At 42.6% G+C, this 24,291-nt stretch overlaps 1 protein-coding gene across 1 annotated transcript in view; it reads right to left on the bottom strand.

Moving 5' to 3' along the window:
- Positions 1 to 1,602: 1,602 nt before the first annotated feature.
- LOC130179197 (cadherin-6-like) overlaps positions 1,603 to 24,291 on the bottom strand; it is an 86,784-nt gene continuing 64,095 nt past the window's right edge. The window contains exons 8-12 of the mRNA XM_056392021.1: positions 21,174 to 21,310; positions 19,804 to 19,925; positions 13,059 to 13,176; positions 11,215 to 11,466; positions 1,603 to 6,054 (exon numbers count right to left, since the gene is read on the bottom strand). Coding sequence (XP_056247996.1) covers positions 5,507 to 6,054; positions 11,215 to 11,466; positions 13,059 to 13,176; positions 19,804 to 19,925; positions 21,174 to 21,310 — 1,177 coding nt within the window. The 3' untranslated portion in view covers positions 1,603 to 5,506. The remainder of the gene's footprint in view (positions 6,055 to 11,214; positions 11,467 to 13,058; positions 13,177 to 19,803; positions 19,926 to 21,173; positions 21,311 to 24,291) is intronic.

Here is a 24,291-nt window from a genome sequence, read left to right as displayed (position 1 = left end):
TGTACTCTCCTCCATCGGCTGCTGACAGATGGTGCCCAGAGTAGAACAGGGTTAAAGGTTTAAAATCTGTCCATTCCAATTAAAAAAAACCCCACCCCCACCCTCCAAAAAAAAAAAAAAAAAGAAGTAGTCACTGTTAAAGATCTCTCAGCAGCTTTACCAAATCTTTTTTCTGTGTGACTTTGGATCACAATAAAAAGTGTGAATCTTTTATTTGATTCTGTTTTATCTAACTGTAGGTTATTTATTCATTTCTCTGTTTCATTTACTGAGAAAAACATGGTCACAGAGTTAAAAATGTATGTAAAGGCAACGCTGGCCCATTTTTGAAAGATGATATTGTTCAGAATTTGTGGCAACATAAAATAAAAAGTCTCAGCAGCTCACTGCCAGACAGAGGTACTATTTGTGTTCTCAAATGTTTACACTAATGTCCAGAAACATGACTGATAGAGCTGCATTAAATTACATGACACTGCACTCAAACTACATAGGAGCAAGAATTGGGAGTGTATCCCTTTAGACAAATGACTAAAAGCTACAGTACGAGAGCTTAAAGCTCCATCCAGTCTAAAGGTCTCTGTCCATGTGTAGTTTGATAATAAAGCAGGTCTAGGTTCTATTTTAATTCTGAGAAAGTATCAAAGCCTCAGTCCACAGAGAAATGCACACAGCCTTTATTCAGAAACTGAGCCTTAAAACCAGCCGTCAGGACTTCTGGAACTTTGTGATGTCACAACAAAGCAGTCACCGCCCCCTCAGTCACACCCCAAGCCCCGCCCACCTGGACCCACCATCCAACCTTGATTTGGTTTCTTTGATTCAGTCAATCAGAAGAGAGGCTCAGAGCCTCCTCTCTTCTGATTGGCTCACTGACCTGTTGTTACTAGAGCTCCAGAGAGAAGCCTGAGAGAGGAGATGTAAAACTACACTGAGATGGTTTTTGGTTTCTTAAAACCACAAATATATCTTCTTATGGATCAACACTTCACATAAAACACAGAAGAAGAAGAAAATATGGAGCTTTAAAAGTTGTTGAGATGTTGTCTGAGAAGGAGGGTTTTAAGCTTGTTAAGCTTGCTCTTGACTGAGATGAGTGACCACAAGGTCCTGTGATGGAGCTAGTGTAGTAAAAGGAGAAGAGGTATGGTGTTGGAAATCTCGTGAAGATTGACTACCAGGCTGTCTGAATGAACTGCAGAGCTCTGATGGCAGACCCGGGGGTCCAGCAAGGTCCAGGCAGCAGCTGGATCTGGGCAGCACCTGGGCTGCCTGGTGAGGAAGAGGCAAATTATCCTGATGTTGTGAAAGAGTAATCAACATGGATGCATCCTACACACCAGTAAATCCTCATCGTAACAGCTCGTAACAGAGTTTCAGTAACTGTTACATGTTCGTCCCCACTTTGCTTTGATGCTGTAATTGGAAATATTTTTACTGAAGTTCTGAACGAGCCTGATGTGGAAGAAATAAGTGGAGTATGAACACAAAGGGATATTGTCTGTCAGTGGAGATTCATTGTCAACAACAGGCACTTTTAATGAGCAAGGTTAGAATAAGAGACAGATCTAACGAGGATGAAAACGGTCATCAAACTGTAAACAACATTTCTGTAAAAGTTTATTTTGACAAAATTAAACAACTTGATAATACATCAGTATATACAGACTGCCTACAGCAAGTTTCACACCTCCAAAATTACATTTAAAAAACAGTGAAAGCTGGAGGTTATCTTGATTTCTTTTTCCTCCGGCGATGTCATCATTGTGTCCTATAAATATTTGGTACAAAAAAGAATGAATTACAATATAAAGAAAAATATGTGGACATTGTTTGTTTGAAGCCTTCGGAGCAGACCACGGTCACGAAACACAACTGGAACAAACTGCTGCTCTTATTGGAAATACAATACAAATGCCTGCTATCGAGTCAGGATAACAAAAGTCTGAATCACATATATGAACCCTGACTTCAGAGATTAATTCCTCAAACTAATGTGTGTTTTTTTTTAACATGGCACTGAGGTTGACTGTTGTGATTTTGACTTTTTGCTTCAGTACTGAGTGTGACATCAAAGCAGATGGTAAATACACTGCCTCCCAGTGCTGCTGAATTACAACATTTATCAAACCTCACGTCTCTGAATGAGACACAGGGTGGGCTGAAGAAAATACGCAAATACTCCGGTACATAAGGACAGTAGTTTCTTTTTCCTCCTCGTTCCTTTTCGAGTAAACTAACAATGATGTTAGCAGTCACTGAAAGACATTCAAGCTGAAATGCTGGCTATGAAGTAGGTCTGTCACTTTTTCAAGAAATCTACTTTGATCCAATAAGGAAAGGTCATGTATTCATTTGTCTGCTGCATTTGAAGGTAACCCACATATCCTGATCTTAGTGTTATGCTGGTCAACCGACAGGGTTCATGTCTCTTGATTGACAGGTAACTAACAAGGTGACTCCGGGTTTGTCGTCATGGTAATGTTACTGTTCTGTTGCATCGACAGCCTCATGTTTATCTTGTGTTTCTCCATCTGTGCAGTTGAATCCAAAATGCTTCAGCACAATACTTCTCAGTTGGTTTGGTGTCATGATTTGCTGATTAGCACGCCTTGCTAGTTACTTTTAATTTTACCTGTTGTCAGGTCAACAAGCAGAGACTCAAGGAAGTTAGTGCATCCAGCCACGATAGAGTTTTTACACTTTGCTTTTCGTATTGAAAGTGTCAGAGTTGTCAGTTGGAAGCTTTAGAGGTGGATTTATTTCTGTTTTCCATTTCCCCCTTTTCAGTCATTATGCTAAGCTAAGCTAAGCTAAGCTAAGCTTCTGCTTTAACAAAACACTGACACATTATCAGTTAGTCTTTGTTGTTGTGGCTAATATGTTAGCAAACAGTTGCTTATGTTGAGCCGATAGGGAGCAAAACTAACATTTAGAGTTATGTTCGAGTCCATCTGATGAATACTGTGATATGTTCACCAGCTAGCAGTGATGCACGAGTCGACCCAGAACCTGCAGGGCAGGTGTGGTTATGAAACAACACAACTTCCAGCAGGTGGAAACAAAAACATTAGTCCACCTTCTCCTCCATTCCATCACAAACTCTCTCTCAAACAAACACACACACAGATCAGAAGGTGCAGGTCCTCCTATGACGTGGTGTCACTGAACTACAGTATAAACCAACCTGCACACATCTCTCTGCATCCAGACTGTAGTTTATACAGTGTTCATTGTTCAGGTTCACCATTAAGATTTGTATATGTACGTGTGTGTGTGTGGTGTGTGTGTGTGAGAGAGAGAAAGAGAGAGAGGGAGAGAGAGAGAGAGAGCATTAACATGTGTCTTCAGTGATCCGATCACCAGTGTACGTCAGTTCACACCTGGATTTAAAATGTGTCTCCAGTGACCACTTGTGATCAGATCTCACTTCCTGCTTTCTATGCAAATAAACAGGTATGTGTTGTTCCCTTCAGCCAATCAGACAGACAGGTCTGTTGTTAATGTGTTTTTGGGTGTGTGTGTGTGTGAGAGAGCAAGAGAGAGAGAGAGAGAGAGAGAGAGAGGCACAGAGGGATGAGTGAGTCATTGCTCTGCTCACAGCTCTACCTACAATGAAATCTGGTTTTATCCATTTAAATAGTAGAATATTTTTGGTTCATTATAACTGTGTTGGATTAATCAGACTGAGACAGAGGACGTCAGTAGAGCAGTTGGTCCTTCAATGTGGCCGAGGACACATTCATGTTCACACAGCTAAAAGAATGTGGACACATGTGGTCCACACCACCTCTGAATGTGGTCTGAGTGATCCGATCTCAAATGCGTCCTCAATGCAGAGACAGATGTTAATGCAGGTGTGAAGAGGTGTGAACAGGGTAACAGATACAGCTAAAAGTTGGTGGTTTGTGGGTGGGGTCAGGTCCAGGTGGCTGCAGGGTGGGTGGTGCTGTTAAAAAACCCTGACCTGTGCATCACAACCAGCTAATCCCTGATTTTGTCAGTCTGCTGTTCAGGTCGATGCTGGTCAGGTCGTGTCCATTGAGTTTGTTTGAGCTTGTTCACTAACAACAGCTGCTGCTGGAAATGAGGCTGATGAGATTCAATAGCTGAACCAGAACAAGACGGTCGTGGTCTGAAAATCAAAACCATGAGCTGAAAGACACTAAAACACTCAATGATAATTCTCTGCAGGGTCGTTCTTCACGTCACGCCTTTCATATAACTTGTAGTCATTTGATCCATTGTTATAATAAAAGTAATGATTAGTGCAGCTTTAATATCTGACCATAACTACAGTCTCTCTTATAAATGGCTTGATGAGTTATGACAGTTATAAAAAGTGACAGCCCTACTGTGAAAGTCCTTCATGTAAATGTAAAGCATATTCCCAATGAAAATACTGCGACATTGTTCACCAGCTGTCTGTGTGTGATATCTGAAGTTGTATTTTGTTCCAGTGAAATTAAAGATTTATAGAACTTAGTTTACTTCCAGTATAATTCAAGTCAACCACAGTTCTGACACAATATACACTTAATCAAGAAGCTAAAAAATCTAGAAATGATCTAGAAGCACATATTTTCGTTTTGTGTGCAGCACAAAAAAAAAAAAAAAATCCAAAAACCCGCGTAAACATAAAGAAATCAGTGCATTTAGTCAAACGACTTATGTTTTTACTCTGTGTCCCGAAGAAGGCGACTTTCCAGCGAGGACCCTTCAGAACTGCTCCTCTGGAATGCTCATTTTTGTACAAGACAGCAAAAAGGACAAAAAGCAATCATGTGAGAGTGGTTAGCCCCCTCCAGTCTCAACCAGCCTGCAGGCGTCCTCAGTTCAGCTGGAAGGGCAGCAGAAGGGCACTTAGTCAAAAAAGAAAAAACTGAAATAACTACACTTTTTTTTTTTTTGTTTGGGTTTTTGTTGATTGACCTGGTTCCAAACACTCCATTCAGTCCGCCTGGAACGGCACACACTCCGCACACTGGTTATTTGGTGACCCAGGAGAGATTAAAGCAAAACCTGAAAGTCCAATTCTTAATACAAAACACCATTCAACTTTGATTTTTAACTTCAGGACTGAAATGAGTCTTTGAAGAGGTTCACACTGGTGAAACTGAAGATCTTTGGCTCCACCGTTGTGCTGGTTGAGTGACATTACCACTCCCAAAACACACATGTAGGACTTTTGTCCGCTTCTGAAAAAGACTTGTTAAGCTCCATGTAGGGATCCATGTGCAGTGAGGGCCGGTCAAAGGTCAGGTGCCGTTCTTGAATATCCCATTAAATGGAATTAACATCTGCCAGCACATCTGTTGGTTCTTGTTGTGGGGTGTGTGTTTGTCTATGTTTAAGTTCTCACGTGTTTTAAAGCTTCTCAGCAACGTTTACAATCTCTTAGAGTGAGTTTGTAGTGAGATGTAGCTGTGCCTGGCCCTGCATCTGTGTGTGTGTGTGTGTGTGTGTGTGTGTGTGTGTGTTTGTGTGTGTGTGTGTGGTTTCTTTGTTAGGAGAAGTCACTGTCCTCGGCCCCATACAGGTCAGCTAGTTTCCTGAACCTGGGCCCCCAGTCACTCAGGTAGTGGTAGTCCTGCTCAGCCTCAGACGAAGCCGAGCCCAACGAGCTCAGAGACTCGGCCACCGAGCCGGCGCCCTCATAGGCGTAGGTGGCCAGCGAGTCGTACGGCGGTGCTGTCGGGTTACAGTCGTTCTCCAGAACTCGCTGGTTGATGAATTCGCGTACGTCCCCGTTATCCCGCGATCCCAAGCTGACCGGCGGCATGATGAGGCCAGAGGCGGCGGGGGCGGGGCGGCGGTGTGGTGGGTACAGCAGGGTGTCGGTGGGGATGATGTCACGCCTCTGCTTGGCAGATTCCTCCAAGGCTGCGGCAGCGTCCGGGTGTCGCAGTGCTCCGATGTCAAAAGCTTGGGTGTCCTCCTCACCGCCGCCTTCATCATTGTAGCTCACCACGTTGTCCCGGACATCCTCCTTAGAGATGATGAGAGGTTCCTGCTTCCTTTGGCGTTTCAGTGCCGTGAAGAGAACCACGATCACTGCGGGAGACAACAGCACAGAGACGCACCGTTAGACAGTCTTTGTTTTCACTGGTTATGACAACATGTACTGAGGTCTGGGAACGTGGTGACATCACTACGATGAAGTCACAGCATGAAGCAGACAGCTGATAGAATATCTAAACCAAAAAGTGATGCGCATCCACCTTGTTCTCACATACTGACTGTGTGCCAGGCTCCTCTTAACTGGATGCACAAATAAGTAACTGCGTGTTTCCACTCACAGACGAATGGATGAAGTGATTATGTGAATCATCACTCCCCACAAGGGGAGTGGGGAGTGACGATAATAACTTTCCCCATGAGGAACAAAGATTTGGAGCCTGCAGGTGAACGCTGTGGGCTTTTGAAAGGCTACATGAAGAGAATGGACAGCTTAAGTACAAAGTAAAAGGGAGCGTTGGATATATGCTGCACTGAGAGGGATATCGCCATGGGAGCAGAGCAGCAGACTGGAGCTGGCTGCCTGGATGGCTTCATCAGCTCTGCTTCATTTTCTAATAAGCCTGAACCATTTTTTCATCTCAGTAATAGAAATAACTATAGGATAATATTATGTAAAGATGGTGTGCATCATAGCTCAGCTACATACAGACCAATAACTCTATACAAGGTGTAGAAGCATTATATTACAAAGAGTGAAAAAAACACAAAGGCTGCACAGGCTGGTTACAGGCAAAAAGGACAGAAGCCTTTGATTTCAGAGAGGCCTCAGCCATAAATAATCATGCAGAACATCGGATTGGCTAAGCTCATGCAGGCTAGTTTGAATTTAAACTCAAGTACGAGCAAGTGCACAGTGGAAAGAAGAAAGAGCAGAGGCGGAGCTAAGGTCGGGGGGGGGGGGGGCTGGAGCACCGCAAATCACAACAGGAGATGTCTGTGAATGGGCAGGATGAGCTGTGACGAGGATCAGAGTTTTCAGATACGAAAGAAAAGGTTGATACACAAATGTTTCTATAGATAAAGACGCGGTTACTGTACATAATGTACAGAGGAGAGAGAGACAGAGACATGAGCAGACACTGTAACAGCAGCACAGCTATCTTCATCCCCTGTCACATTGAAACTGATATTTTGTCCCTTTGACTCTCTCTAATAATGCTGCTTGTTGGAAAAACTTCTATTGTACTTAATGTAACGACTTGTCAACCTGTCTCTCCTCTGCTGCTGCCGCTGCCGTTGTTGTATCGTATATCACTCTGTGCTCAAAATACAGACAAAAGATGACACATTACAAGCAGCACCGATGGTAAGATATGGTATACACTTCCTGTCTCCTAAGTGGGCGTGGTTGAGATTGCAACAATACAATACAACACTAGATGCAGTTTGACTCTACACCTGCTGTTGCTGCTTGTTTTTATCTGCTAATTTATATCCGATCCACCCGGAAGAAGATCATATCGGTCTGCTACTCTCTGTTTTCCCTCCAAAAAAACTTCAATAACAATAACAGTAGTAGTATTATTACGCACAAGAAACACAAGTTTTATTTCAGTTTTAGCTTTTAATTCACGCTTGTACATATCGGTCGCTCTAAACTACTGCAGCAGTGAAACCAGAACGGACAGAGAAGAGGTCTGTGAATCTCAGAGTTTGTTGCTGAGACAGAGAGCGGGGGGGGGGGGGGGGGGGGACTGGAGCACCGCAAATCACAACATGAGATGTCTGTGAATGGGCAGGATGAGCTGTGACGAGGATCAGAGTTTTCAGATACGAAAGAAAAGGTTGATACACAAATGTTTCTATAGATAAAGACGCGGTTACTGTACATAATGTACAGAGGAGAGAGAGACAGAGACATGAGCAGACACTGTAACAGCAGCACAGCTATCTTCATCCCCTGTCACATTGAAACTGATATTTTGTCCCTTTGACTCTCTCTAATAATGCTGCTTGTTGGAAAAACTTCTATTGTACTTAATGTAACGACTTGTCAACCTGTCTCTCCTCTGCTGCTGCCGCTGCCGTTGTTGTATCGTATATCACTCTGTGCTCAAAATACAGACAAAAGATGACACATTACAAGCAGCACCGATGGTAAGATATGGTATACACTTCCTGTCTCCTAAGTGGGCGTGGTTGAGATTGCAACAATACAATACAACACTAGATGCAGTTTGACTCTACACCTGCTGTTGCTGCTTGTTTTTATCTGCTAATTTATATCCGATCCACCCGGAAGAAGATCATATCGGTCTGCTACTCTCTGTTTTCCCTCCAAAAAAACTTCAATAACAATAACAGTAGTAGTATTATTACGCACAAGAAACACAAGTTTTATTTCAGTTTTAGCTTTTAATTCACGCTTGTACATATCGGTCGCTCTAAACTACTGCAGCAGTGAAACCAGAACGGACAGAGAAGAGGTCTGTGAATCTCAGAGTTTGTTGCTGAGACAGAGAGCGGGGGGGGGGGGGGGGGGGGACTGGAGCACCGCAAATCACAACATGAGATGTCTGTGAATGGGCAGGATGAGCTGTGACGAGGATCAGAGTTTTCAGATACGAAAGAAAAGGTTGATACACAAATGTTTCTATAGATAAAGACGCGGTTACTGTACATAATGTACAGAGGAGAGAGAGACAGAGACATGAGCAGACACTGTAACAGCAGCACAGCTATCTTCATCCCCTGTCACATTGAAACTGATATTTTGTCCCTTTGACTCTCTCTAATAATGCTGCTTGTTGGAAAAACTTCTATTGTACTTAATGTAACGACTTGTCAACCTGTCTCTCCTCTGCTGCTGCTGCTGCCGTTGTTGTATCGTATATCACTCTGTGCTCAAAATACAGACAAAAGATGACACATTACAAGCAGCACCGATGGTAAGATATGGTATACACTTCCTGTCTCCTAAGTGGCCGTGGTTGAGATTGCAACAATACAATACAACACTAGATGCAGTTTGAATCTACACCTGCTGTTGCTGCTTGTTTTTATCTGCTAATTTATATCTGATCCACCCGGAAGAAGATCATATCAGTCTGATACTCTCTGTTTTCCCTCCAAAAAAACTTCAATAACAATAACAGTAGTAGTATTATTACGCACAAGAAACACAAGTTTTATTTCAGTTTTAGCTTTTAATTCACGCTTGTACATATCGGTCGCTCTAAACTACTGCAGCAGTGAAACCAGAACGGACAGAGAAGAGGTCTGTGAATCGGGGAGGCGGAGAAACCCATGTGACACAGTTACAGGAAATGATTGTAAGTGCAGTGTCTCCTTTCTAACCGTCTCTGGTTGTATCATGTTGTTTGGTAGCGTGCAGTATTATACAGTATCATTTTACTGTGTTGTACTGTGTCATACTGTACTGTGTGTTTTCTGTATGTTACATGTAATCAGCTCACGGTGGAAAATGATCAGAGGCACTTCTGTTGTTGTAATGAGACTGTGCCGAGTTGTGACATCAGCTTTACATATTAAACTGAACCAGGGTTGTGAATCTAAAGTGTGTGCTCATTCTGACTGTAACATTAGTCTGACTAAAATAATCAGATTAAAGCTTTTGCATGACAACTACAGCAGAGTGTTGCTTTAACCGGGTTAAAGATGAGTTATTACTGTGTATGTGTGTGTGTGTGTGTGTGTGTGTGTGTGATGGCTGGCTGCTCTCATCTCTGCATTCATGTAAGTGTGGACAATGCATTACAGCACTGTCTACCTCGTGTGTGTGTGTGTCTCCATACTTCTGTGTGTGTGTGTGTGTGTGTGTGTCCACTAAGTCTGCAATGACTGCACCTTCAGGGGCATAAATATGTATTCATTTTCCCAGCAGCCCACTGGACTGTGACCGCTGCATGAATAAGAGGATAAGTGGGGATGTGGTGGCAGATGAGATGAACTCATTTCCATACGAGGTTTGATTCTGATGAGCGGCAGCAGACTGCAGCTCTGAGCCAACATTGTTTTCCATTACAGCAAATGAGAAAGTACCACGGCTGCGTGTGTTTACAGCGCTTTACAAATGGAAGCACTGCAGGCGTGACCACACAGGCTTCATGTTGTGTGCGCAACATTTCATTTACTATCCGTCGTCATAGTTTTTCTGCAATTGGATATTTCTGCAAAAAATATCTTTACATTTTTTAAATTTCTTTTCTCTCTTTATAACGTCTTGATTAAATCTGCATTGTTCCTTTTCTTTCGGGTTTATCCTTTATTCTTTTTTATTAAAATTTTCAACTCAAACCTGAGGTAGACAAACCACACGGAGATTTGAGTCTGTTTTGTAAAAGGCTGTGAGACCTGTGGTGTTGTATTCTAGTTACTGCAACATAATGGAGGCTCAGCTGGGTGTATTGTCTGTCTAAGCTGTACAATTTTAAAACACTCTGTCTTGACCTGTTTTGGACCGACATCTTGCAAAGCATGCTGGGACAGAAACTTTACTTCAATGACAGGCCTCAGGATGGCACAACTATTGATTTAACAGTGGGAGAAAAATGAACAGTTGAGACAAACTGTTTATATTAGAGCAGTGGTTCTCAAACGTATTCACACCAAGGACCTTAAACTGACACAAATCACAACCCCCCTCTGACGAGATGTTGTCCCAGGGTCACCATCCGATAAGATTTTAGCTTTTAGATTGTTTATTACCAAAAGTGTTCAAACAAATTGTCTCTAAAGCAAAGATCGAGAGCTCTGGGGTCATTTTAAGAGACATATTGTGGCAATGTTCACAGCTGTTGTTAGAGTTAAATGTTGCCTAGCAATCTTTGATTTCCATTACTACGGCAACGCCTTGGAATGCATACGGGGGGGGGCCATAGCCATCACTTAAAGTCCCTAATAGGATTCCTAAGGTTTGAGTGGCTTGGGCGTCTACTTGTACTGAATTTGTATTTTGCAGTGTATTTTCATGTGTTCTGCATATGTTGATATTTTTTTAAAAAGTTATATGTTACTGACTTGAAAGAAAAAGTTTCTTACTTAATTACTTGATTTCTTACTTGATTTTATACATTCTATGTAAATCCTTATTTTCTTTCTTTTTAAATGTACATTTTTTTGATTCATATTTGAGTCTAATCATTATAATACCGGTGTCAACCTTGTACTGGCTGAGCTGAACACAGTGGTGGACACTGACACACACACAAACACACACATTCCCACACTCACTCAGCAGTATGATGGCACACAGGAGGATGGCAATGAGCGCTCCAGTGCTGATGCCGGGAGAGCTGCTCAGAGCCACGGCGTTGCACAGCTCGATGTTGCCGTCGCGGTCGCAGGTGCACACCCTCACGGTGAGGGTCCCGGTGCTGCTCTGCATGGGGTAGTCGCCGTCGGTGATCACCACGGGAACCAGGTAGACGCTCTGGTGCAGGCGGCTATAGCTGGCTCGACGTGTCAGGATGCCGGCAGTGTTATCTGAGCCAGAGAAAGAAACAGAAACAACGCTATTTCAAATACTTAAATCACAAATAATGATTTACTGTATGTAACAATGGTTTTATGAATTCTGGATGACTGCCAGAGACTGTGTATAACACCTGGATATACAGTGTCTGTGGTGAAAAACTCTGACTTCCGTTTTTATGTCTTGATCGAGGTTTTAATTGTAACAAAGTGCTGTTGTTATGGCCTGAATCAGTTCACAGGATAACAAAAGTAACTGTACATTAGGGCTGGGACGATTATCCGACGTAATCGACGTTGTCGATTATAAAAATTATTCGACGTGGAATTTTGGTGTCGACGCGTCGTGTAAAACCACACAGGGTAAATGTTCATAGAATAAAACCGGAACTTTCTAATGGGACCGTTTATATCCAGCGTCTTTGGTTTACCCGGATACAAGCGCAGCGCACGGACTGGGACAACGCGGTGACGTAATTGAAGTCATGTGACTACGTGAATGATTTGCGTCCGTGTAAATCTATTTGAACAACACGGCGGCGTCTACCAGCGGTACGACGGAGCGCGTGGAGCAACACGCGGCAAAAAAGGCTCGTGCACGGTCCTCCAGAGTTTGGGAATACTTTAATCTTGACACCAACAGTGCGGTAGTCTGCAGACTCTGCAAAGTGCATCTGACATATCACTCTAGCACGACAGTCATGCACGAGCACATAAAGAGGAAACACCATGGTGCAGCGAAATAACTGTTAGGTTAATAAAAAAAAAAAAAATCGTTAGATTAGTCGAATAATCGAAAAAATAATCGCTAGATTAATCGTTTAAAGAATAATCGTTTGGGACAGCCCTACTGTACATTATAGAAATTGCAGGAAAATAGTGACGGACAATTTATTTGTTTTGCTTTGTTTTGAGTGCTGCTCAAAATAGTGTGGAGTTATTCACCCTCTTTTCTTAAAGACAGCATCACCCTGTCCACAGACCTAATACAGACAGACACACAGAGTGGAGACTGCTACAACAAATAACTTACTCATTAAAAAAGTGCATTTAGTGCTAACTTCCTCTTTAGGAACAGCCAAACACTCCACATGCCAGCAGTCACACAGAGAGACAAAGATGAGCAACAGCAGCATTTAAGCTGTAATTGTCTCAGTTCTAAGATTTATCCTGCAAGGTTTTAGTACTATTTATTAGTTAAAATAGTTATAATAATTTTTCACTTTGTATCTTCTGCTTAAAGGAACAGTTCAACACATGTCTGTGTTCTTGTTACTCTCATGTCTCAGACAGTCACAAGTATCTGAATCACAATCACTACATTTGTAGAAACACAATAAGTGGCTTTAGCTCATGCGTGAGCTGCCAGGCTTTCTACATATGATGACGATGATGATGATGATGATGATGATGATGATGATGATGGCAGCATAAATGGAAAAGCTAAAAATGCTATTCCACTCTGTTGAAGCAGTTGAGTTCACATCCAGTAAACGCCTTTGTTTAATGTCTGTCCCGTGGTGTTTATAATGAAGTGAGTGCACCCGTCTGTGTGTGTGTGTGTGTGTGTGTGTGCGTGTGTGTGTGTGTGCTGTGTTACCCACCTCCGTTGTCTCGGACGGTGAAGTTGCTGCGGTGCGTCCCCTCAGAGGCCAGGCTGAAATAGAACTTGTGTCCTGACGACGGCTCGTCGGCATCAACGGCGCTGACCGTCTGGATACGCTGTCAGAGATACAGAGAGCCATTAACACCGACACCTCAGTGGAGTCCAAAGAGCAGAGAGGAAGAAGACCGGCTTCACTACAGTGACAGTACACACTGCTGTCAGGATATTATCACCATCATATGTTTGTGCCAAATAAGTTGTTAATATCTCAGTCAACACCACAACTCATATTAAACTCATACACATCAACAACCAGTTCAATGAAACGAAATATTTGAGTCTTTACTCACTATATGTGACGCTTGTATTTCCTCTGTTAACCAAGTCCCTCTCCCCTCTCTCATTACAGTTCTAATTGCAGTTGTCATTTTGCTGTTCTACACAGCTATCAGTTGAAATGCTTACGTAACCGTGTCAGTGCTATTTTCTTTTTGACATTCTAATTTCTTTGCTATCATTTAGTGTTTCCTTTTCCTTAAAATGTGACTAAACACCCTGACAGTGGAGAAGTGGATTATGCTAATGCGGTGGTTTGAGAGGTTTTGATACACCCACAGTGTAAACTTGTCTCCATTGTAGCTGACTACATCCATGCTGAGCACATCTGCTGTTCTGATGGAGCATGCTACCAACTTTCTTCGGCTAGCTGTCGCATCTGCAGAGGGTGAGAGCATCACACTCCGGAGAGAGACTTTTAACAGAAGCCCACGACGTGTTCTTAAGACGACAGAAAATGCCGTGTTAGCGCGTCAATTTTGAACATGTTAAGGTGTTTAAATCTGGGTGCTACCGTTTCGATTTTCAATTTCAATTTTCTGCACGGAAAGCACTGAACCTTCATACTATTAAAACATAATCATGAATGACTGTTTCACTTACAATTGGTTGTTAAAGCTGCACTAATCAACATTTGTATATGTGAATATTTATTGCACATTTCTTGTATTTTGAAGTGAATCACTCGGAGTGACAAACCATTGACTATAAGTAAAGATGGACGTAGCCTCTGTGAGGTCACCCACAGGTTTCTGAAGAGCGGTTCTGAAGCTCCGAGTGGGCGTCTATGGGGACTGACTCACTTTTAGAGCCTCTAGTGGTCATTAGAGGAATCACAGTTTTTGACACTTGACTGTATTTGCTTCATTTTTCAGCCCCAGAGGTTGATGCTTGTGACAAACCCAGGCAGACTGATCCCGGCTCCGCACAGCTTTTTATTCTCTTTTAGTCAACTGTTTTGATTTCTCTTATCAGCCTGGTCTCCAGCAGCAGCAGCAGCAGCAGCAGCAGCAGCAGCAGCAGCAGCAGCAGCATCAGCAGCAGCAGCAGCAGCAGCAGCAGCAGCAGCAGCAGCAGCAGCATCAGCAGCAGCAGCAGCAGCAGCAGCATCAGCAGCATCAGCAGCAGCAGCAGCAGCAGCAGCATCAGCAGCATCAGCATCAGCAGCAGCTGCAGCATCAGCAGCATCAGCAGCAGCAGCATCAGCAGCAGCAGCAGCAGCAGCAGCAGCAGCTGCAGCAGCAGCAGCAGCAGCAGCAGCATCAGCAGCATCAGCAGCATCAGCAGCAGCAGCAGCAGCAGCTGCAGCAGCAGCAGCAGCAGCAGCAGCATCAGCAGCAGCAGCAGCAGCAGCAGCATCAGCAGCAGCAGCAGCAGCAGCATCAGCAGCTGCAGCAGCAGCAGCAGCAGCAGCAGCAGCAGCAGCAGCAGCATCAGCAGCATCAGCAGCAGCATCAGCAGCAGCAGCAGCAGCAGCAGCAGCAGCAGCAGCAGCTGCAGCTGCAGCATCGGCAGCAGCTGTTAACCCTCCACCCAGCAGCAAGCAGCAAACAGCACAGAGTCAAAGTCAGTGATGAGCTGTGAACATAGTGGAGGATTTAGCTGCTAAAGAGCCAGTTATGTTTCATTCTGCTGTTTTTGGCATTACACCAAAGGTGGGTGAATGCTGGTGTTACACTACTAAGGTGTTCCTTTGTGTAAATAGCCTGTAACTGTTTAAACTGCAGTCATAATGACTTGTGTGAATGTGACAGTTGTTGGAGCTGCAGCTGTATGTTCCTGTTATTTCTCAGCTGGTGGCGGTGTATGTTATTTCTCTGTTTAACTCCAGTCTTATTCAATTGAATAGGAGAAACTAGCTGAGAGATTAAAGGCTTTAACAAAGATGTGTGCCGGTGACACACACGTCCGCACACACACACACACACACACACACTGAGCAGATCTGGAACCTGAGGGAGGCAGTGGAGGATACCCAGTCAACAAACACTGATGATTAACACTGATGGACAGATGAAAGGGCAAAGGAATTAAAGGATGAAAGGATGGCAGGATGACAGGGACGTGTGGAGATCACTGGCAGCAAGTGTGTGTGGCATCAGCAGTGTAGTTGCACCTAAGTGTGTTTTGTTGTCTTATGTTTAACCTGCTGTGTGTGTGTGTCAGACCTCACATACAGATTTGTGTTTTTATCCTATTAATTGTTGCATGATATATTTGTGTGTGTGTGTGTGTGTGTGTGTGTGTGTGTGTGTAGTATGTGCACATGTATAAGCTGGTTCACTTTAATCACATTAGTTGAATCCCATAGAGTAATGCATTGAATCATATCTAGTGGTTTTACAACAGAGAACAATTATACTCGATGTTGTTTAAAACATTCAAATTCAGATATGTGATGATTCAAATATTCAGTGTTAGAGAGGTCTAACCAAGTCAATGCCATTTGTCCTTGGACTGTAGAGTCAGTCAATTAGGAAGCTGGAGGGGAAGCTAATTAAAAATAATCTACTTTATGTCAACTTTAATGGGTTAATTGGCTGTGTCATCCAAAAAAAACCAAAAAACAAACAAACTAAAAAATCTAATAAACCCTCAAAACCATGAAGAAGAAATCATTCCTGATTCATAGTGAAGTTCAAAAAACAGATTACAGAGATGCTCTTTTTTTTGCTTTTTGGCCTATATTCATCCAACCCAGAACAAGTCAGTGTAGTAGTAATGGCTGGTTCCATGCAGATGCTGCGTTTTTCTGTTCATAAAAGGGGATTATAAGCTCAGTTTAGCCTCTTGGACTCGACATGTCCCATAAGTGATTCATAAAAGCATCACAGCACAATAACTACAGGACCACCTGCTATGAGCCGGCTCACAGTCTGTACTCGAGGTCCCTCCAGTTCACTGTTCTACACTGAAATAATGTTACAGAAGAAAAAGCCTTTATGAATCAGTAGTTAACAGCAGCTCACCACTGTGTGTGTGTGTGTGTGTGTGTGCGCTATATTTGTAGAGATATTTGTAGTTCCTTAATGTGACAGTTAATCATAACTCAATCGCTCACGTCGTGTATTTGTATTTCAATTAATTTACTTTCCTTTGCAAAGTATTTTTGAAACCTACAAATTCCAGTATATAAAGACTCATTATGTTTATATTTCATTTTGCTATTTGTGAAAAAAGCACTGAATTGAATATAGTCATGCTCTGAAATAACAAGTAAAACTGAGCACTAAATAAAGCAATAAAACAAATTTGAAAAATGTAAGTAAGTGCAGTAAAAGTTAAGAGGCCAGTCTCTGTTTGGTGGGGGTGCGAACGACATCACACTCTGACAGGTCAACAAACATAATCAGTCTGGCTGTAAGCAGTTCATCCATATTATCCTTTTTATTGAAGCTACCTTAGTTGCAGGTAGGCTTGGGCCGATATTGACATTGAAAAATATCAATATCAAATGTTGTGATATTTCCCACCATTTGCAATATTTTTCATAATATCTAAAAAAAAAAAAAACAGTTTTGTTCAGTCTGCTCTGCTGCCAAGTCTGACCCTCACTCCATGCTTTGCTTCCTGTATGTGGCATGTGACGAATGAAGTACAAATCATTGTGTTTTGAGAACATCAGTCAAACATTCACAGTGTAGCTGAAACAGTCTGTAAAGCCCTCGACTAATGACTTCATCAGAGGCTAATAACTGGATTGAGTCCAGTCAATGACACAAGATTAGAGGTTTGGGTTAGAGACGCTTTGACTTTGACACAAGAAACATCACCTGATGTGAACCACCAGATCTCAGAGGATTTATAATCCAGAAGAGTTGATTTGAATGAGTCATCTCCTCAAAGAGTGTAGATCTTCATCAGTCCTCAGTCAGACAAACTGTCCACAGACGGAGATTCAGGTCTGTGGCTTCTCTCCCTAGAAGTGACGTCCAGCTGAGATGACTCCGAAAGCAAGAACGCAGACGCTCAGTAACCAAGAAGCTCAGAGTCACAGCTGAAGGCTGAAAGGAATCAGTGGAACTGGTTCACGTCTCTGTCCTCCGTTCTACCTCACACACCTCATGGGACATGGAAGCTGCTACTCTCACTTTGTGCCTGAAGTTTTCTGAGGAGCACACTTCACAACACTACTGGGAAGATGTTTTGTGGACAGATTAAATTAATGAACTGAAAAAGCAAAATAGAGGGAGCATCATGATCTGGATCTGCTGCCTCTGGACCTGGACACCTGATACAGTCAGAGCCCAGACCTGGGTCTCTGCTGGATCAGTAGAGATGCTGTGGACTCAGAGAGCCGCTCAGCCCAGACATCCTGAGAATCTGTCTGACTGAAGCAGCTCTATAAGAAGAATGGTCCAAACTTCCTCCTGAACACTGAGCAGCTCTGATCAGCAGCTACTGAAGAGCTGGTTTCAGAGGAGCTTCAACCAGTTATTAAATCCAAGCTTCACTGACTGTTTCCACCAGAGCTGTGAAGGTTTTAATGACTCATTGTTATTATCTTAAGCACATTGCATGTGTCTGTGATACTGAAGATGATCAGCTCATATTTAATGAGCAATCAATGCAGAAAAAACCAAGTCATTCCACTGTATGTACATGATGACGGACAAGTTTAATTAACTAGCAGGAACACTGCTTAAACAGTGTGTTGCTAATCAATGTGTCCAACACTCCAGACTTACAGCAGCAACGTGTTTATAGAGCTAGAAGCTGTTTTAGTGTCTCTAAGTAGATGTGGGTGTTTCTTGTATGTGATCGTTATGTTCATTTCAATCTTCTATAGTTTTTTCCTCACAGTGCGGCGCTGCCCTGTTCCTCTCTGTGGCCCGCCTGTCACGTCTCCCCACAGAGAGCCCCTGCTGGCTGGGTGAAGCAGTAATTAGCAGCTTCTCCACACCCGGAGCAGCCACAGCAACGTTAATCAGGTGACTGCTGAGGAAATTACCTGTGTTTAAAACAGGGAGTAATGAAATTACTGATTTCCTGTCATTACTGTTTTGTTTGCCGCAAGAAGCAGAGCACGGGCCACAGTGAAGCTTCTGATAGTCTGTTCTGTTTTGGGTCGGTTCAAGGTATAATACCTGGATTTGCTATGCAACAAGGAGAGACAGTCTTTAATGAACCTTCTGCCTTTGCTCCTTTTCCTTTCTTATTTGCAAAGAGAAATACACAAAATGTTCAGTTCAGATTCTCAGCATCGGCTCTGACAGAACTAGTGGCAGGTCAAAGCAGATGTCAGTAGTTAACGTTAAGTCTGTGATTAACTTCATGGTTATTGTGATGTCTGCAAGCCAGTGCCTGCACTTAACCAAAGATCGTTTGTTAGACAAAGAAGAAGCACTCTTCAGCAAAACCCACAGAGTGGTGACCTTTCTCTGGTGAAACCACCTTGCTGTTTGCTTTTTGACTTTTTCGGAGTCTGATTCTTCCTGTTAAACCTATGTGTATGGCATAATATTAATTAATAAATAATTAATAAGCTTATCGACTTCACAGTTTTTTTTTGGAGAGTGTACTGCATGAGAAAACAGCTGTGCTAAAGTAAGTCGGCTCCAGCTGTTATGTTAAATGTGTAAGACACATATCTAATCAACACTTCATCCTCTGCTGTTCAGCTCAGTGTCAGGTTGTAGCTGGATGTGAATTAATTTAAAGGAATATAATTAATATAAAGGTCTCTGTCCATGTGTAGTGTGATTATAGATCAGGTCTAGCTTCTATATTAATACTGTGAAAGTATCAAAGCCTCAGTCCACAGAGAAATGCACACAGCCTGTATTCAGAAACTGAGCCTTAAAACCAGCCGTCAGGACTTCTGGAACTTTGTGATGTCACAACAAAGCAGTCACCAAGCCCCGCCCACCTGGATGATTTGGTTTCTCTGACTGTTTTACCTGAAATCTGACATAGTTTTATTGGATCACTCAGAAAACAGTCAACAGCCAATCAGAGGAGAGGCTCAGAGCCACCTCTCTTCTGATTGGCTCACCGACCTGTGGTTACTAAATCTCCAGAGAGAGCCTGAGAGAGGAGATGTAAAACTGCACTGAGATGGTTTTTTGGTTCTTAAAACCACAAATATATCTTCTTATGGATCAACACTTCAAATAAAACACAGGAGAAGAAGAAAATATGGAGATTTAATGAGGTCACCCCTTAAAAATGAACTGCTTCCACCTTTTCAGCCAGCAAAAGATCCACAGTACTCTACAACTCTAACTCTAGGCCGTGATTGGTCAAAGGACGACCGATCCTGATGCTGGTAAATCCTGAACAACTTAGGTTTCACTCAGAACGAAGACATACATTGATTTAAAAAAAAAAAATCACTGCTACTATCAAACTGCTGCAGTATGTTTTCTCTCCAGGTGTGTGTGTGTGGAGTGATGAAGCCGTAGTACCTGACCAGCCTTGGTTCTCTCACAGACAAAGGTTTCATAGATGGTGGCGAAGGTGGGAGCGTTGTCGTTGATGTCCAGCAGGCGGATATAGACGGGGACGTGGCTGCTCTGACGGGGATTATCTGCAGGCAAACACAGGAGAGAAAACGCTCTCACAGACCCGTACACATCAACACTGCGAGCTATCCGGCGCAACCTCGGCTGTTCTGCTGATGGCTCCCGCTGAGCAGCTCAGTGCCTTGCGTAAGGGCAGCTTGTCAAGAAGTTCAAGAAGTTCTCCCTTCTTTCCCCCCCTGCTCTCACGCTTTCGTCACCCCCTGAGCTCACACATAAATATTGAAGATGAAAAACAAAATAAAATGAAAGAAAACAAAATGAGACAGAAATAATAAGAACTGGCCGTGTTTTTGATCCCGTGTCCGAGCAGCTAGTTCATAGAGCCCTGTAATTTTCCCAGCAGGCCTCAGTCCAGGCTAAGAAACCAATCAGGCTTCATTTCACACTCGTGCCTGAGTCAGATTGTTTGAGGAAGCTCAGGTTGTTTGATGTTAATGAAACCAGAACAAAATATTAACACAATAAAAAAAACTGAGCAAAACAATTTCTGAGGGCTTGCATTTGAATGATTACTTTGTATTTATTTCATTATTAAAGGCTTAAATGTCCTCCTCACTGATTACCAGAAATTCATCCGTGTGCAACAATGACTGAGGGCTCAGCAGCACAGCATGGCTTCTTCTGTTTCAACAGATCCATGAATATGATTTGTTTTCTTCTTTGTTACATTGCTGTTTTGTTGGGTGGCACGGCGCAGTGGTTAGCACTGTCACCTAACAGTGAGAAGGTTCTGGGTTTGAACCCCGGGCCCTTTGCATGTTCCTCCTGTGCCTGTGTGGGTTCTCTCCGGGTACACCAGCCTCCCCCCACAGTCCAAACACATGCACATTAGGTCCACTGTTGACTCTAAAGGTGTGAATGCGTGTGTGACCTGTCCAGGGTGTAAGGGTAAGTGGTATAGATTTGGTTTCTGTTCCTCACATCACTGAAAAGTGACATTTGTAAAACTAGAAAGCAAAAAACAAGAAAGACTCTGTTCCTAAGCAGTGTCCCTGCTTGATTTGATAGTAATTTTATTTAGTAATTCAAATCCAAGTAGCAAATATCTTGGCGGAGGATTTCTCAGAACCTGGACTGAAACACGCAACTTGGCTGTGTGAGTTTTTGTAATTTTAGGAGAATAGATCCTTTACTGTTTCCCACTCAGCCGGTCCTGCAACTACTTGTCCATGATAAGTGATTGTGACTGATGACACTGCGATACACCAGAGACTCATTCATTTGTACTCAACATCAACAGCTGCTGGACTTACTGAACTCGGTGGCAATGACTGAAATGTTATGCCAGGCCGTCTCCTCTCTGTCCAGGCCTTTGAGCAGAAACACGGAGCCGTTCCCCGGATGGACGTTGAACAGGCGGTCCATGTCGGTGCGGCGGTCGATCGAGTACCTGCAACAAGGTGAGACAGGGCTGAGTTAAGCTAGTGGGTGGGATCAGCTACAGTAAGCATTGTAACTATGGAGCCAGCAGGAAGTGACCACAGTAAGAAGAGCAACTGGTTCCTCTTAGTTTGTGATGGTGATAGAGCTGAGTGGTTAGCCAAGCCCAGCTGGCTATTTGATTTTGGTTAATTTTGTTAATAATAATAATAATAATAATAATAATTGCAAAATAAAAGATGCAGGTCATATAAGGCAACAATCAAAACAAGCAGATCAGAAATAAAAGTTTTCATTTCGTTTTTCAGTAATGCAAAATGCAAAATGTAAAAATCAATAAAACCAAGAAATAAAAAGTTGTCAATAAAACGAAGTTAAACGGGGAACAACTGTACAACAGAAGTACGTTTAAAGAAGAGATTTAAAGGAGGTCACAGTTTCTGCCACTTTACCCGTGTCACTTTACATTGGAGTGGAAGAGTCAAGTGGCTGAAGATAGATTACAACACTGCCGTCTAGTATTCAGGCACAACTGTCTGTCACAAATCTTTTCATGTAAACTATTAATTAAAAATTGATACAGTGTTTTTTAGAATTGATACAGTATGACAAATCATAACCTTGCAATACTTAAGTGTTTCAGTATTTGTCGTACACACCTTCTAGAATGTATCCACTTTTTAAAACTCTGAAGTGAATTTGACACCAAAAAATGAAGGTTAGACAAAAAAAGTGCAGACTGTGTCCTGCAGCCAAACTTGATATTCTAACAGCTGGAATAATCGTGTTGCACTGGAAGCTGCTGAAGTCTCTCCTCTCTTCAGATTTAATCTTACTACAGCCCGTTCAAAACATCACCGCTACTTGAAAATCTCTTGCCGATGTCTGTGGATTGCTCAAAGAGCATTCGCTATTTTTGAACTAGTTGCTGAATGCAGCTATTCACAGCTTCACAGCACTCCACAGATAATAGAACTGAGTTGCCTTTGCTTCTGTCTTTTTTTCCCACTGCCTGTCAAAGTGGAGGCAAACTGCTCTGTGAACAGGAACTGCACATTGTACTGTACGTGAACATCGTCAGGGCTTGGATCAAGGCTAGTTCCACTATCTGCTCAAAAACACAGCATCAAACTGCTATCAGCAGTTTATTATGTACCACTCAACCTCAGTTATTGTTTTCCATAAAGAGATATATGAATCTGAAAAGAAAACATTGGCTCAGTACATCCCAGCCTGATCGTAATTAGAAAGCACTCGACAGTAAAATAATAGTTCACCGACACAGTGTGAGCAGACGATACAGACACGTACACAAATGCACAAACACAGGAATAATTGGAATTGTGTGAGTGTGTGTGAGAGTGTGTGCCCCCTTGTGACACATCATTTTAAGAGCACTCCATGGTCCCTTGCTTGTTTTAATTGGAATGTGTTCCTCATCAGTTTGCCTGCTTTAAGTGGAGAGAAATAAAGACTCAGTTCCAGTCTCCAGCTGTGCTCTGTCCTGTCTGCCACAGCTCATCTCCCGTCACTTTAACACATGATTATTCCTTTTTGACTCGTCCTGCACCACACCACTCTTCACCACTACACAATATGATTGTTTAATCCTAACTCATCCTTCTCTCTAAATTCAGTTCCTTTTTTTTTTTTTGGCAAGAACTGAAATTCTCTTCCGAGATGAGAAAAGTTTCACCTTATCTTCATAGGCTTGTAACTCGTGATCAATACCCACTGCAACAGAGCAAATTACTGAAGGCTTAAGGCATTTTATTTTGTAAACATCAGAAAATTCCCAGGATGTAGTGATGCCGTTTGAGTAATGGACAATTACTAACAGGAGAGCAACAGAGCTCAAACCAAGCATCAATAATGAACAGTACTGCAGTTTAAATATAGCCTGTAGGTGCAGGTTTCTGTTGTGTATGCACTCAGCAGTTTTCACACACAGCTGTATAGTCCACAGACTGATGGGTTTATAATCTTAACGCTGATCGTTAACACACCACCTATCTTTTAGCCTACTTCATATTTCCCCTCCGTTTCCCCTCTTTTCAGACTCTTATCAGAACTCCTCACAAGCCTTTAGAGAATCGAGGTCCATTTGAAGTCAATCTTCATCCCGCTTCTATGCAGTTTTGCTGAGATTCATAAAATTGCAGAGCAGGAAGTACAGAAATGCAAACTTTCAAATATGACAGTCCTGCGCTGCAGAAACGGCTCCCTGTTTTCACTGATGTGAAGACTGATCGCGTCAAAGTCCAACTGCGATCACACTCAGTCCAACAGTGATTTTCAGATGTTTTGTTAATTGTTTTTTGTTACTGAAATGAAGAAACAAAAGGTCTGGGGGAAATATCAGAAAAATGCTCCTTTTCTCTGAAGCTTGTGAGGGTTGTGAGTTTGACTGACAGCGGAGCAGCAGCCTGAGCCCCAACACAGCCAGCTTTCCAGACATATGCAAACTCAATTAGCATCATTGAAGAAAAATGAGCATTTAGCATCTAAACTGACATTTGCTGGTAAGTTTTTAAACTCTTCAGTGTGTTATAGCTAATTAGTGGTGCAACTTCACCTGGTGGATGTTTCTTTGGGACAAGCTAAGGCCCAGGACTAGATGTAGATACAATGGATTCATTCATTAAGAAGCTAGTCTGCTCTTGTGCTGAGTTTCAGGCTGCTGTTCGTAAGTGTGACCATCTACGATAGAACAGTGATGTTACAGCTTTAATCAAATACAGTTTAAAATGAAACGATTTGATTGGCTACAGGCTAAAACAGTTCTCCATCTGGAGACATATATGTAGCACAAGACCTGATTTACAAAGCAGATATGTAGAAAATGAACTTGCAATTTATATTCAGTTGGATTTCAGTCTCATTCTGACTAACTAACACACCATGGAGTCACCTTATCTGTCCAGATTTATCTAAATCCTGATGTGAGTAGGACACTGCCACGCCCTCCACCTCCTCTTCTGCCTCGGCCTA

This window comes from Seriola aureovittata, chromosome 12 (genome assembly GCF_021018895.1).
Source record: "Seriola aureovittata isolate HTS-2021-v1 ecotype China chromosome 12, ASM2101889v1, whole genome shotgun sequence".
Taxonomy (NCBI): domain Eukaryota; kingdom Metazoa; phylum Chordata; class Actinopteri; order Carangiformes; family Carangidae; genus Seriola; species Seriola aureovittata.
Note: the sequence above shows the minus strand (reverse complement) of the source record. Positions and strands in the feature narration are given on the sequence as shown.